The sequence below is a fragment of the Pimephales promelas genome, chromosome 1, assembly GCF_988280905.1.
Source record: "Pimephales promelas chromosome 1, fPimPro1.hap1.1, whole genome shotgun sequence".
Taxonomy (NCBI): Eukaryota; Metazoa; Chordata; class Actinopteri; order Cypriniformes; family Leuciscidae; genus Pimephales; species Pimephales promelas.
In genome coordinates this window covers 16,678,787-16,693,090 of record NC_142769.1, presented here as the reverse complement: position 1 = coordinate 16,693,090, position 14,304 = coordinate 16,678,787, and the positions used below count along the sequence as shown (strand labels likewise).

The 14,304-nt window shown below is 39.0% G+C and overlaps 1 protein-coding gene across 1 annotated transcript; it reads left to right on the top strand.

Moving 5' to 3' along the window:
* The first annotated feature begins 9,082 nt into the window (after nt 1–9,082).
* On the top strand, nt 9,083–10,601 carry LOC120477536 (histone H2A.Z). The gene is made up of 5 exons (XM_039669182.2): nt 9,083–9,219; nt 9,500–9,577; nt 9,712–9,825; nt 9,906–10,035; nt 10,129–10,601. Exons 1-5 carry the CDS (start codon nt 9,217–9,219, stop codon nt 10,188–10,190), a joined length of 387 nt encoding a protein of 128 aa, XP_039525116.1. The 5' UTR covers nt 9,083–9,216; the 3' UTR covers nt 10,191–10,601.
* The last annotated feature ends 3,703 nt before the right edge of the window (nt 10,602–14,304 follow it).

Genomic DNA, 14,304 nt, shown 5'->3' with positions numbered 1-14,304 from the left:
CTGGGGAAGCAAAACTCAAGCTTTTGTAAGCTTTTCTTAATCAATAATAGAAGAGTTTGTGTTTGGTGTGTTTGTTTTTTGGCACAAAATGGCATCGAACTAAATTTAGAATTGATTGTTTATAGGTATTTGCTGTAGTTTTTGAAAGCATCATGGATTGTGTTTAATATTGGCCTTGACCTTGTGCCAGCTTCATCTAAAATGGTCATAATTATGTTCAAATGAAGGGTTCACGAAGTGTTTCCTTTTATATATCACACATGAATTCATTCATCATTAGATGCGTTTTCAAAGCGAGTTGAGTTACTAAGAGTTATTTGACTACTGAAGTTTTAAATTTTGGGTACAGGAAAGCATCACTCCAAAGGGGGCCATATTTCTGAATGTATTGGGTCTGTGCTCATGAAAGTCTTTCAAATGTAAATGTCAAGATTTCCAACTGGTCACTGTTCTTGTTTTTTTTTAAGAGAATATATGGATAGGGCTTTGTAAGGTGTTTATTTTAAAATATATATATTTTTTGTTTTATCCCTGTGTTCATCTTGTAATGGTCACTGCACAAATGTTCTTGTCTTTATCCTTCAACACTTGATCTTTGTTTTACTTATCTTCCCAACTGAATATGCCTCTATATTTTGCCTGAAGTGCTGGTACAGCAACAGAAAAATTTTATTTATAAGGAAGTTTAGAGCCTTGTCTATTTTGACAATAAACTATATTTTCAAAAGTTTGCAGGTACTTTTCTGTTTTGCCTATTTAAATGTATACAGTAGTTGACTCATTTCTTGCCTGTTAAATGACATAATTATTATTTATATATGTTTTTTATACTTAATGTCACTCACTGGACACAACTTTCCTTATCCACAGGCATAAACTTCATCCCATAAAGTGGTCATGAGTTGAGAAATCAACATGTCTCTGATCATTTGATATTTAAGAGGTTATTTTACTGTGAACTTAATGTCCTCGTTATTCCAAAACTGCTTTTATTGAATCAAAGCTTAGAAAAAGATTCCTTTGGATTTGACGCATTATGATGTAATTTTGCAATGACTGTTCACCTCTGCAAAATCAAATCCACACAGACCTCTACATCATTGCATCTTTGATTGTCCATTGAGACTTTAGTGAGATGAGGATTAGATAAGAGAGATGATAACTGGACTAAAAATAACTAGGAAAGTGGTTGTTTATAATGTCTCTCATTGGCAATGCTCATCACTGAAACCTTTCATGCCAAGGTGTATATCTAAATATAATGCTCTGAATCTAATCAACACTTTTCACAATTAGTTAATCTTGATGCACTCTAAGAAGAAAATGTTCAAAAATGAACCTTTTGAAGTATGTTACATTGAAATTGCAACTGTGGGGGAACCTTATGGTTCATTTTTGAACCTTTTTAAAAAGGTTCTAATTGGAACCTTCCCTTAAAGGTGCATTAATGAACCGCATGGCTTCCTTTTTGAACCTTTTTAGACACGATTTCCGTATGTATATGTAAAATATGTATGTTTGAAATTATTATTATTATACATTACTACTTTACTAATCTCATTTCACAACACAGACACAACCTATTATTCTTCTTGAAATATTTATTTAAAATAGGCATGTACAAATTTGAACACAGGACAGAACGTACAAATTAAGATTTACTAAAATTAATAGAATATTATATTTCATAAAAAAAAGAATGCAACTGAATATTCACAATAAATATTAACCCATTTAATATATTTACATCATGCATCAGTGTAAACGTCCTTGTTTTCTTGAACGGGCCATCCAGAAAGAGATTATTGACTCCTACAGTCTACTCAGAGATTGTAGTCGGAGTTGTAGACTCTTTTTATTGTGACAGGAAGTCCGGCTGCATCTTTCAGTTTCAATGTAACACACTCCAAAAAGGTCAGTGTCTTCTTGAGTCCTTTAGGATACTGGATCCCAAACACAAAATAAAACACACAGGAGGAGACCCAATGCCATCAATACGTCCTCACTCTCTACCTGCCCATCCATAGTGGTCATACTGCATTGGATGACCTTCCCTGCAGCCTTTAAGCACCATCTTTGGTGTTGAGATGCCAGGAGTGCTGGTCTGAGCATAGCCCTATAGGGAAGAGAGGACACAAGTAATAACCACCTTCTCACATTTATCTGAAGGCAAACCTTATGAGTAAACAAATTAAATTAATTCCCATCATACAACTGCTCAAATATTTAAAAATAAAAATAAATGTAATTTTCTTTGACAGCATAGTTTGTGGAGAGCAACAAAACCTATTCTTTGCGTTTAAATTAGGTCTGTGTCACGATCACACACACAAGAGAGAGAGATTCATTTGCAGTAAATTTATTGGGATAATCCGTACTCACAATCCAGTCCAGGCAAAGGTCAAAATCCAAAAACGTAATCCAAAAAACATAAAAGACAAACACTAGAATCAGGCTCAAAGACAACGGAAATGTGGGGACAATATACAACAAACACTAAACAGCCAGGGTATTTATACACACAGAACATGACAATCATGATGGCGAACAGCTGAGTGCAATGAATTGTAATGTATTGTCGTCCAGTTCTTTTTCTCTCTCTCCTGACATCACCAGATGGCAGTGTAAGAAATGTTCCATTTACACAGAATTAAGTACCACACAAGCAAAAATGTGATGTCCACGTATGTGGACACCCAGTTGTAGAAGGTAAATATATATATATATATATATATATATATATATATATATATTGTAATATGTATCGTTTTGTATTGTATCGTGGTATCTATCGTATCATGACCCATGTATTGTGATACGTATCGTATCGGGATGCCCTTGCCAATAGCCAGCCCTAGACACCACTGGCTCCGGCTCAGGAACAGACAACACTGACTCCGACTCAGGAACAGCAGACACTGGCTCCAGCTAAGGAACAGGCAGACACTGGCTCCAGCTCAGGAACAGCAGACACTGGCTCCAGCTCAGGAACAAGCAGACACTGGCTCCAGCTCAGGAACAAGCAGACACTGGCTCCGATTCAGGAACAGCAGACACTGGCTCCGACTCAGGAACAGCAGACACTGGCTCCAGCTAAGGAACAGGCAGACACTGGCTCCAGCTCAGGAACAGCAGACACTGGCTCCAGCTCAGGAACAAGCAGACACTGGCTCCAGCTCAGGAACAAGCAGACACTGGCTCCGATTCAGGAACAGCAGACACTGGCTCCGGCTCAGGAACAGCAGACACTGGCTCCGGCTCAGGAACAGCAGACACTGGCTCCGGCTCAGGAACAAGCAGACACTGGCTCCGATTCAGGAACAGCAGACACTGGCTCCGGCTCAGGAACAGCAGACACTGGCTCCAGCTCAGGAACAGCAGACACTGGCTCCAGCTCAGGAACAAGCAGACACTGGATCCAGCTCAGGAACAGCAGACACTGGCTCCGGCTCAGGAACAGCAGACACTGGCTCCGACTCAGGAACAGCAGACACTGGCTCCGGCTCAGGAACAGCAGACACTGGCTCCGGCTCAGGAACAGCAGACACTGGCTCCAGCTCAGGAACAGCAGACACTGGCTCCGGCTCAGGAACAGCTGACACTGGCTCCGGCTCAGGAACAGCAGACACTGGCTCCAGCTCAGGAACAGCAGACACTGGCTCCGGCTCAGGAACAGCAGACACTGGCTCCGGCTCAGGAACAGCTGACACTGGCTCCGGCTCAGGAACAGCAGACACTGGCTCCGGCTCAGGAACAGCTGACACTGGCTCCGGCTCAGGAACAGGCAGACACTGGCTCCGGCTCAGGAACAGCAGACACTGGCTCCGACTCAGAAACAGCAGACACTGGCTCCAGCTCAGGAACAGGCAGACACTGGCTCCGGCTCAGGAACAGCAGACACTGGCTCCGACTCAGAAACAGCAGACACTGGCTCCGGCTCAGGAACAGCAGACACTGGCTCCGGCTCAGGAACAGCAGACACTGGCTCCAGCTCAGGAACAGCAGACACTGGCTCCGGCTCAGGAACAGCAGACACTGGCTCCAGCTCAGGAACAGCAGACACTGGCTCCGGCTCAGGAACAGCAGACACTGGCTCCAGCTCAGGAACAGGCAGACACTGGCTCCGGCTCAGGAACAGCAGACACTGGCTCCGGCTCAGGAACAGCAGACACTGGCTACAGCTCAGGAACAGATGACACTGGCTCCAGCTCAGGAACAGCAGACACTGGCTCCAGCTCAGGAACAGCAGACACTGGCTCCGGCTCAGGAACAGGCAGACACTGGCTCCGACTCAGGAACAGCAGACACTGGCTCCGGCTCAGGAACAGGCAGACACTGGCTCCGGCTCAGGAACAGCAGACACTGGCTCCGGCTCAGGAACAGCAGACACTGGCTCCGACTCAGGAACAGCAGACACTGGCTCCGGCTCAGGAACAGGCAGACACTGGCTCCGGCTCAGGAACAGACAACACTGGCTACAGCTCAGGAACAGATGACACTGGCTCCGGCTCAGGAACAGCAGACACTGGCTACGTCTCAGGAACAGGCAGACACTGGCTACAGCTCAGGAACAGGCAGACACTGGCTCCGACTCAGGAACAGCAGACACTGGCTCCGGCTCAGGAACAGCAGACACTGGCTCCAGCTCAGGAACAGCAGACACTGGCTCCGGCTCAGGAACAGCTGACACTGGCTCCGGCTCAGGAACAGCAGACACTGGCTCCGGCTCAGGAACAGCTGACACTGGCTCCGGCTCAGGAACAGGCAGACACTGGCTCCGGCTCAGGAACAGCAGACACTGGCTCCGGCTCAGGAACAGCAGACACTGGCTCCAGCTCAGGAACAGCAGACACTGGCTCCGGCTCAGGAACAGCTGACACTGGCTCCAGCTCAGGAACAGGCAGACACTGGCTCCGGCTCAGGAACAGCAGACACTGGCTCCGGCTCAGGAACAGCAGACACTGGCTACAGCTCAGGAACAGATGACACTGGCTCCAGCTCAGGAACAGCAGACACTGGCTCCAGCTCAGGAACAGCAGACACTGGCTCCGGCTCAGGAACAGGCAGACACTGGCTCCGACTCAGGAACAGCAGACACTGGCTCCGGCTCAGGAACAGGCAGACACTGGCTCCGGTTCAGGAACAGTAGACACTGGCTCCGGCTCAGGAACAGCAGACACTGGCTCCGACTCAGGAACAGCAGACACTGGCTCCGGCTCAGGAACAGGCAGACACTGGCTCCGGCTCAGGAACAGACAACACTGGCTACAGCTCAGGAACAGATGACACTGGCTCCGGCTCAGGAACAGCAGACACTGGCTACGTCTCAGGAACAGGCAGACACTGGCTACAGCTCAGGAACAGGCAGACACTGGCTCCGACTCAGGAACAGCAGACACTGGCTCCAGCTCAGGAACAGCAGACACTGGCTCCGGCTCAGGAACAGCAGACACTGGCTCCGGCTCAGGAACAGGCAGACACTGGCTCCGACTCAGGAACAGCAGACACTGGCTACAGCTCAGGAACAGGCAGACACTGGCTCCGGCTCAGGAACAGCAGACACTGGCTCCAGCTCAGGAACAGGCAAACACTGGCTCCGACTCAGGAACAGCAGACACTGGCTCCGGCTCAAGAACAGACAACACTGGCTACAGCTCAGGAACAGACGACACTGGCTCCAGCTCAGGAACAGGCAGACACTGGCTCCAGCTCAGGAACAGCAGACACTGGCTCCGGCTCAGGAACAGACGACACTGAAATCACAGGGCTTAAGTCAGGGTAGAAATTAGAAAATGGCCTTTTATTTATAAATTACAATTTTATGTAAAAATCGTACTAACGTAAGTGCACCTCAGGAAACATAAAACGTAAAAAATGCAGTCCATGACCCCTTTAAAATTCTAAAAGGCACCCTTTTGTGGCTTTTGGGGTATCATGAAAGACATAAATATTTGAGGTCACCAATTTAGTGAGCATGTGCATATGAATGTACAGGAAATATCTACAGCACTTGTTATATTTCACCTCTTCTGTTAAAGCTGCAGTCCGTAGCTTTTTTGGGGTTAAAAATTATCCAAAATACATATTTGAGAAAATAGCCTACAACCAGCAGTGTCCAAAACTATCTGCTTGCCTTAGCTTGATTCAAAGCGGTAAGCTTATAATAATGTTTTTAATTCCAGTGGTACTGATGGATTTCCACGGGAGATTCGAACATATCTTTGCGCTATTACATCACATCTGTACACATAAAAAAGGAGTCTTGGCTAGAATAAGCTATATTGTGTGTGAGGATGTTGAAGGTGGAGATTTATACCCTATTCTCACAGCACTTGATATAAATAAACTTAGCAAAAGCAGATGCAGAAAGGTTCAAACGACAATCTCCAGTGACAACAGATTCACCGGTTGTAAATGCAAAAGACATTACATGTAGTCATGCAATGCTGACATTGTTAACATTAAAATTTGAGAACAAAGTATTACTTGAAGTTTTGTGTGATATGATAAGCAATTTTTGGTCACCAACTATTAGTACTTAATCTGCAGCCAGGACTGATTCTGGTAGAAAAGTTGCAAATTCTTTGATAATCTTTATGCTGCCCTGGTGGCCTGTATATAGCCAGCAGTAGCCAGCAGAATTCTCAAATGTGATTTATGATTTACACTATATATTTCTACACTAAGCACCAATACTTTAAAATAAAGTATTTCTTAGTGGTTTTGAGGATATTACTATAAATTACAGCAACACCTCCCCCTTTGCCTTTCAGACGAGGTTCATGTTTATAACTGTAATCTTGCGGGGTGAACTCATTTAAACTAATGTGATTGTTTGGTTTTAGCCAGGTTTCTGTCAAACACAGCACATCTAGGTTATAATCTGAAATCATATCATTAACTATGAGCAATTTTGAAGATCTAATATTCAGCAAAGCTTTATAATTTGCTCATCTGTATTATATCTGTTTTTTATTTGTTGAACATCAATTAAATTTTTAATCTGACGTTTTTTGGATGTCCAAATTCGGGGAACAGTCTCTATATGATATCTAGGTGAAAGAGCCTCTATGTGATGGGATTTATCTGACCTTGATGACCTTAGAATAGCCTTGATGACCTATCTTGACCTTAGAATAGGCTATAACATCATGACTACATGAAAAGAGCTTTTACTGTTATAAAAATACAGATTTGTGAGCATTAATGGAACTGAAGTTGTCAAAATAAACACAAAATACATGTAATTGTTGTCATTTGGTGAATCTGTCTAATCAGCTGTGTTGTCATATGAGCTTGTGCAGCCACTCTTGAGAAGATGCACCTGCTGAGTCAGCCATCTGCTCTCAAATCGCTTTTGCGATACACTTTGATGCCATACGTCACAGTCACGTGGTGACAGCCACAATGCACGGCTTCAAGTCAGCTGCCAAAGTTGAACAAGCCTGGCTGCATCAGAGTTCTCATACTTACTAGACGAAAAACAGTATGTGACAAAAGTGTGTCTGAATTCACAGTACTCATAAAAGAGTAGGCAAAAAGTGCGCGGATGACCTACTACTTCCGGTGAGATTCATGCATCTCACGGGGATTACCGTGATCAGTCTTGCGCAGATTTTGCTCATTCTGAGCCTATGGACCCTTTTAATATTTGGTTTCTCCGAAGCGGGAGTCGTGGCAGTTGGATAAAATTCTATAGTGAACTAGCTGCATTAGCTATTTTTTTGTAATTGTATACAATGGTAATATAATGGTATAGTAGTGTATATAATGGTAAATATAGCCAACACAATTTTTTTTTTATTTTAATTATAATATTTAAAAAACCTTAAAACGTATCATCACAGTCTGTGAAAAAGGTCCGTTGGTTCAGTGTAGGCCCTACATCGTTTGTACACTCATTATGGGCTATAGACCATTTCACAAGATGTAAACAACACTGGTCCAGAAGCACTTCCTGTTTCAGTTTTTTAACACTACATAAAAGCTGGGATAAAATGCAACCAACAGAACATTTAAAACTGAATCAAAAAAGTTAAACAAACATCTTTAAGATGTTTTCTTTACATGTGAAATAAAGAAAACAGTTCCAAACTGAAACAGGAAGTGCTTCTGGACCGGTGTTGTTTACATCTTGTGAAATGGTCTATATGCACATAAGTTCCACATTTGATGCAAGGATGCTCTTCAGTTTCCAGTTGGGGTGATTAAAGTGGAGGAAAACCGAGGAAAACCGGATTGTGGCAGAGTCTTCATTACTGTCCTCCCGTCTTTGAAACGAAACTTTCATAAGTTTAGATGCCATTTTATATATATTTATTTTTATTTAATACAATTTGAAAAAGAAGCATAAACACAACGAGGGGGTGTCTGTTTTGTCTGTTTTTGTGACTAACGTTTCTTTAGTGTAACCGAGTATAAAATTCAATATAAATTCTCTGTATTGCACTGGACTCTACGATCGGCGGAAGTTATCGAACATCCTTAGACTTTCACAGGAAATACCACCGTGCATAAAGCCCATTGCCAGACACCACTACAAATGACAATTCACTTAAATAGTGCCCTGTTTAAAGGGGAATAAAAATAAATAAATAAATAAATAACTTATTCTTTTAATCAGCTTTCAGCTTTCTTTCAAATAATTATGTATTTAGACTCTCTTATCCAGAAGTAAGCATTCTTTAGAATTAATTCTTCCACATCTTCTAAGTTTCCTTTTCAGTGTTTCATGATTTGAAATATTCTTTAGCATTGGTTACAATACACACCATAAATTGCAGCATTCAGTTATTCATTTTGACATTAGTAAAAAATAAGCAAAAAACACCCTCATGAAATGAGGCAGCAAAATATATAATACCGGTAGTTTACATTTTTCGACGTTTGACAAAGTGGCATTAATAGACACTTAAATAGACACAGAAAAATTTAATAAAATTACACTCTCCGCCTTTTTATTATGAGAACTACAGTATCCGGCAAAACAAAGTTAAATAACATTTCCTCTTTTGCAAAATCCGCAATGTCACTGGCCAATGCATGTGCCAAGCAACAGAACACAAGAGCTGATTGGCTAGTTGCCAAGCCTAATGTCCCGGATGTGGAAACGAGTTATATTTCACAGAGAGAAGGCGCGTAACTCAGTTTGAATTGGGTGAGCGAGTGTGTGTTTTCGCGGTTTAGCTGTAGTAACTGCTGTTTACAAATTATAAAATGGTAAGTTTTTTTTGTTTTGTGTTTATTTTGTGACGCTCTTTTTTTGAAAGGTGCATAGCAGGTTAAAAGTACATTTAGAGTTATTTTCCTAGTCACTGTTGAACAATATTATGCGGCTAGTTAGCTTAGCTCCGGTGCTAACTAGCGTCGTGTAAACACGAGGGCGCGAAACAAGTGAAATATCGACTTGCTTAAATATGGCCATGCACGTAATGCAAAATGTGTAATCGCTTCAGTTATTTGTTATATCACGATTAGTGATTGGTGCTGTTGGTTTCAGGCTGGGGGCAAAGCAGGAAAGGACTCCGGGAAGGCGAAAGCGAAGGCTGTTTCGCGCTCACAAAGAGCTGGACTGCAGGTCAGACCCTTCGTGATGAACAAAGGCCCTTGATTGAAATTGCTGCATGTAACAATATGGTTTGCTAATAACTACTGTTAGGATGGTGTTTACTGTTTTTTTTTTAACGTAATTTCACATATGTTGTGAGCCAGTTTCCAGTGGGTCGTATTCACAGACACCTGAAGTCCAGGACCACCAGTCACGGGCGCGTCGGAGCTACTGCCGCAGTGTACAGTGCTGCTATTCTAGAGTATTTGACTGCTGAGGTGAGTAACATTTAAGGGAGATTGCAGTAGGTTGAGACTTTTACAAACATGTGATTTAACATGCCTGTGTTCACATTAAGGTACTCGAGCTTGCAGGAAATGCTTCTAAAGATCTGAAGGTGAAGAGAATTACCCCACGCCACTTGCAGCTGGCTATCAGAGGCGATGAGGAGTTGGACTCCCTCATTAAGGCAACTATTGCTGGTGGTGGTAAGTACTAATTCAACATTTGAGTTTTTAAATTTGTATTTTTAAATGTGTGACCCAACCTTTTCCCCTCCTTTTTAAATCCCTCCCTTGTAGGTGTCATACCCCACATTCATAAGTCTCTTATTGGGAAGAAGGGACAACAGAAGACCGTGTAAACAATGGTGTCTTAGGACATGAGTGTTCACAAATGTATTGTTTGCCCTGTAGATTTGAATTTTAAAACTTTATATTGTCCATCTTTGCATTTACTCATTTCTGGGGTATTTTTTTAAACATGGCTTCAGAGAAGCTTTTTTTGCTTTTTGTGTCCCTTTTATAATGTCTGGCTAGTCTTGTGTTTTTTTTTTGTTTGTTTTTTTTTTGCAATTTGGTTTTTGAACTTGTGAAATATCAGAATTTTATTTCAATAAAGCTCAAAGTGCCAATATAAAGGTCCAACTGTTGATTTTAAAAATCGGTGAAGTTTATTCACAATGTAAGGGGCTTTGTTTTTTTGTGAGAACTTTCTATTGAGGTTGTCTCAATAGACATTTGTAAAAATTAAAATAAAGCCATTTAAATCCTTATTTGCATCCCACAACTCATTGCAATCTTTATCCAGTTGAAGTCTTATATATATATAAATTGCACTTTTTACAATATAGATTGTTTCAAAGCAAATTTACAGCAATAACAAATTTTCCAGATGGAAATAGCATCACACTCCAGCTTAAGTTCAGTGTTTCAAGTTTGGTTTTAAAAGATAAGAGCTAAGTTAATTTTATATATATCTAGCCACTCTGTGAACCATGATATTCGGTTCTTTTATAATCGTATCAATGCAGGTAGATAAGTATTGTTGAATATTAAAATGTAAATTTAATGTCCCCAACTAAGCAAACCAATGGCAACAAAGGTGGAAAAAGGTAATGGTGGTACCGAAGACTGAGCCAGTTTTGTTGGAAACGTTCATCTGACCATGTTCAAGTAGCAAACAAGAAACGGTAGAGGGCAGCGTTACACTTTTATTTCCGCTATAACGACCCCATCAATATAACGTATACATTTTAAACTATATCTGTTTAACGTTAACTATTTTGCGGCAGGCACCAAACTTGATTCCGATGTATTAAATTGCAATAATTTCAAAGTAGTAGTGGTAATTTGCATAAAATATGCAGAAACAGGGTTCGCACTTACACTTTTGTCCATGTTATTGGTATGATTTATTTTAAAACAAAACACTTTGGTATAAATTAATTTAGGTCAAAAGCATAGAAGACAGTAAAAGAACAAATTACTTCACAAGTTTTTTTTTTTTTTTTACGTTTGTGAATCCTTCTCTACAATAACCTCTCGAGTATTTGGAAAGATGTTCGTCTGTTCAAAATATTTTACAAATTTTGTATTTGTTCTATAAGAAATACTTGTATTATTATTATAAATTTTATAAATTTAATAATAATAATGATAAATTTTAATTATTGTGAATTTCGCATTTTTTTCATTCACGAATGCAAATATACAAATTATAATTACCTCATTATTCTTTGTTTACTCGGCATGTCTATGAGGAATTAATATTGCCGTTTATAAAAATATCTAAAAGAAAGAAAAGAAAATACGTCTAAAATAATGTTATGTGATTTGTCACTGTTTATTTTGATGATAATGAGTATCAAAGTAAGATTTGCAGCAGTATTAATTAAATTTTTTGAAGGCTTTAAAAGTGTGCTGCGTTCAAACCCAAATCTAGACGTCTGTCTGTGCCGAACAACAAGAAGGCGTTTCCCAATTATTGGGCGTTTTCAAACCCGTCTAGGCATTTTCCAACCATCCAATCAAAACGTACGGAACGGATCCGGAAGCCCTTTCAGAAGCGGAGATGCGTATTTCTCGTTTTCTTGATTTTTACTATTATGTCTATATCGCGACAACATTTTCACAAAATAATATACAGTCTAGTTACCTATTTTCTTTAAAATAGAAATTCTTTCATAAACCAAATTTCACGTTTTTATAAGATAGGCGTTACAGATCTTGTATATGTGTGTATTATATTTTATAATATTCTCTCCAACCTACATGTAATTTGTCTCTAAATGTAAACCTTAAAAGGTTTAGGAAAAACAAGTATTAAAATTACGTTGTTACTCAACTATTTATAATTACATAGTTTTAATTTCGTTTTGTGTGTGTGAACACAACATAAATCAAGTTGTAACGTATCGGTGATTAACAAGGTAATTAATAGCAATTTCCAATAATGATATCAAATCATACTGTAAAGCAATGGTGAAAATGATTGTATTGGTCTTTCTCACCTGTATTTTTCAAAATATGTTTATATGTAATGACTGATATTTAAGTTATATTTGTAACTTACATTAAATTACATATAAAGTAAAACATATTGACCTTTAAAATAAGGTAAAATGTGTTTACTTAGAATAATGACTCTGAAAACATTAGCATCACTTTATTGACCAATATGATGAAAAACTGGATTGATAAATGCAGCATTCTACTGATAAATAATACATGTGGCAAGTTCAAACATGAGGAACACATTGTATATGGCAAGCCGTTTTAACATTTAATAATTTTAACCTACAGTCTCTATTTTCATGCTACTAGTACTTATTTTTTAGATACTATCTATTCCAATAAGTAGTACTTATTCACTATCTACTAGTGCCTTTTCTTTAGATACTAGTGTTTATTCTTTAGGTAGTACATTTTTAAAGATACTAGTACTTATTCATTAGATACTAGTCCTTATTAGATACTAGTACTTAATCATTAGATGCGATTCCTTATTTATTAGATACCAATGCTTATTCATTAGTTACTATTCATTAGATAGTAGTACTTATTAATTAGATACCCGTACCTATTAAATAGATACTAGTACTTATTCATTACATACTAGTACTCATTTCAATAGTGACTAGTAACTATTCTTTTGTTACTCGTAACATTGTTTTTTTTTTTTTTTTTGCCATTGACTTCTATGGGGATCTGTCATTCAGATATCAACTGTTCAGTTCTGAGTAGTATGTATTCCAATTGTGACTAGTACATATACATTAGATACTAGTTATTTATTAGGTACTAGTGCCTATTAAATAGATACTAGTACCTATTGAATAGATACTAGTATTTATTCCAAATGCTACTAGTAAGAATTTTTATTTTACCAGTAAGATTTTTAATTGAACTCTACAGTGGCCGTTCTGACTAGTCATAACATAAGACTAGTAAAAAAGCAGTTGTGACTAGTAAAATAAAACATTTGGAATAAATACTAGTATCTAATAAATAGGTACTAGTATCTATTGAATAAGTACTAGTATCTAATAATAGGTACCAATATCTAATGAATAAGTACTAATATAGTATCTAAAAAATAAGTACTAGTACCTAAAGAATAACTACTAGTATCTAATGTATAGGTAGTCACAATAGGAATACATACCAGTCAGAACTGAACAGTTGATATCTGAATGACAGATCCCCATAGAAGTCACTGGCAAAAAATGTAATTTGTTACTAGTCACTAATAAGAAGTATCTAATGAATAAGTACTAGTATCTATTTAATAGGTAATAGTATCTAATGAATATGTACTAGTATCAAATAATAAGCACTGGTATCTAATGAATAATGCTAGTATCTAATGAATAAGCACTAGTAAGTAATAAATAAGCACTATATCTAATAAATAGGGACTATCTAATGAATAAGTACACGTATCTAATAAATAAAGACTAGTATCTAAAGAATAAGCACTATAGCTATTGGATAAGTACTAGTACTTAATGGAATAGATACTAGTATCTCAAAAATAAGTACTAGCTTGAAAATAGAGACTAGTAGTAGGTTTAAATGATTAAATGTTAAAACGGCTTGCCTGAAACATTAGATGCTTCCTCCAGCCTCATAGAAACAGTTGTCTCCGCAGTATCCTTGGAAGTCATCAGAACCCCTGCAATACACCTCTTTGCCCTGTTCCTCTGTAGCCTTCCCCACAGTCTTTGTCAGTCTCATAACACCTGAAAAATGTTATCATTTATCCATTATGTTAGTCTATAGGTTTGACTACATGTGAGGTATTAATGCCTGCACTGACATAATGAAGAGTGTTGAACATTGACTACTGAGCTGATCTCACTGCTAAAAAGGGTCAAATCATGTTTCTATTTAAATCTAATGATCTGCAGAGGTTTTTGTAAGGGTTATGACTGAGATATAATATAAATAACAGAAAAATTATAAATATTATATTAA

Bases quoted from the DNA above. Each gene is read 5' to 3' on its own strand.
- LOC120477536 (XM_039669182.2), top strand. The intron at 9,578-9,711 runs GTCAGACCCTTC...GTTGTGAGCCAG, and splicing joins CACAAAGAGCTGGACTGCAG to TTTCCAGTGGGTCGTATTCA. The intron at 10,036-10,128 runs GTAAGTACTAAT...CCTCCCTTGTAG, and splicing joins GGCAACTATTGCTGGTGGTG to GTGTCATACCCCACATTCAT.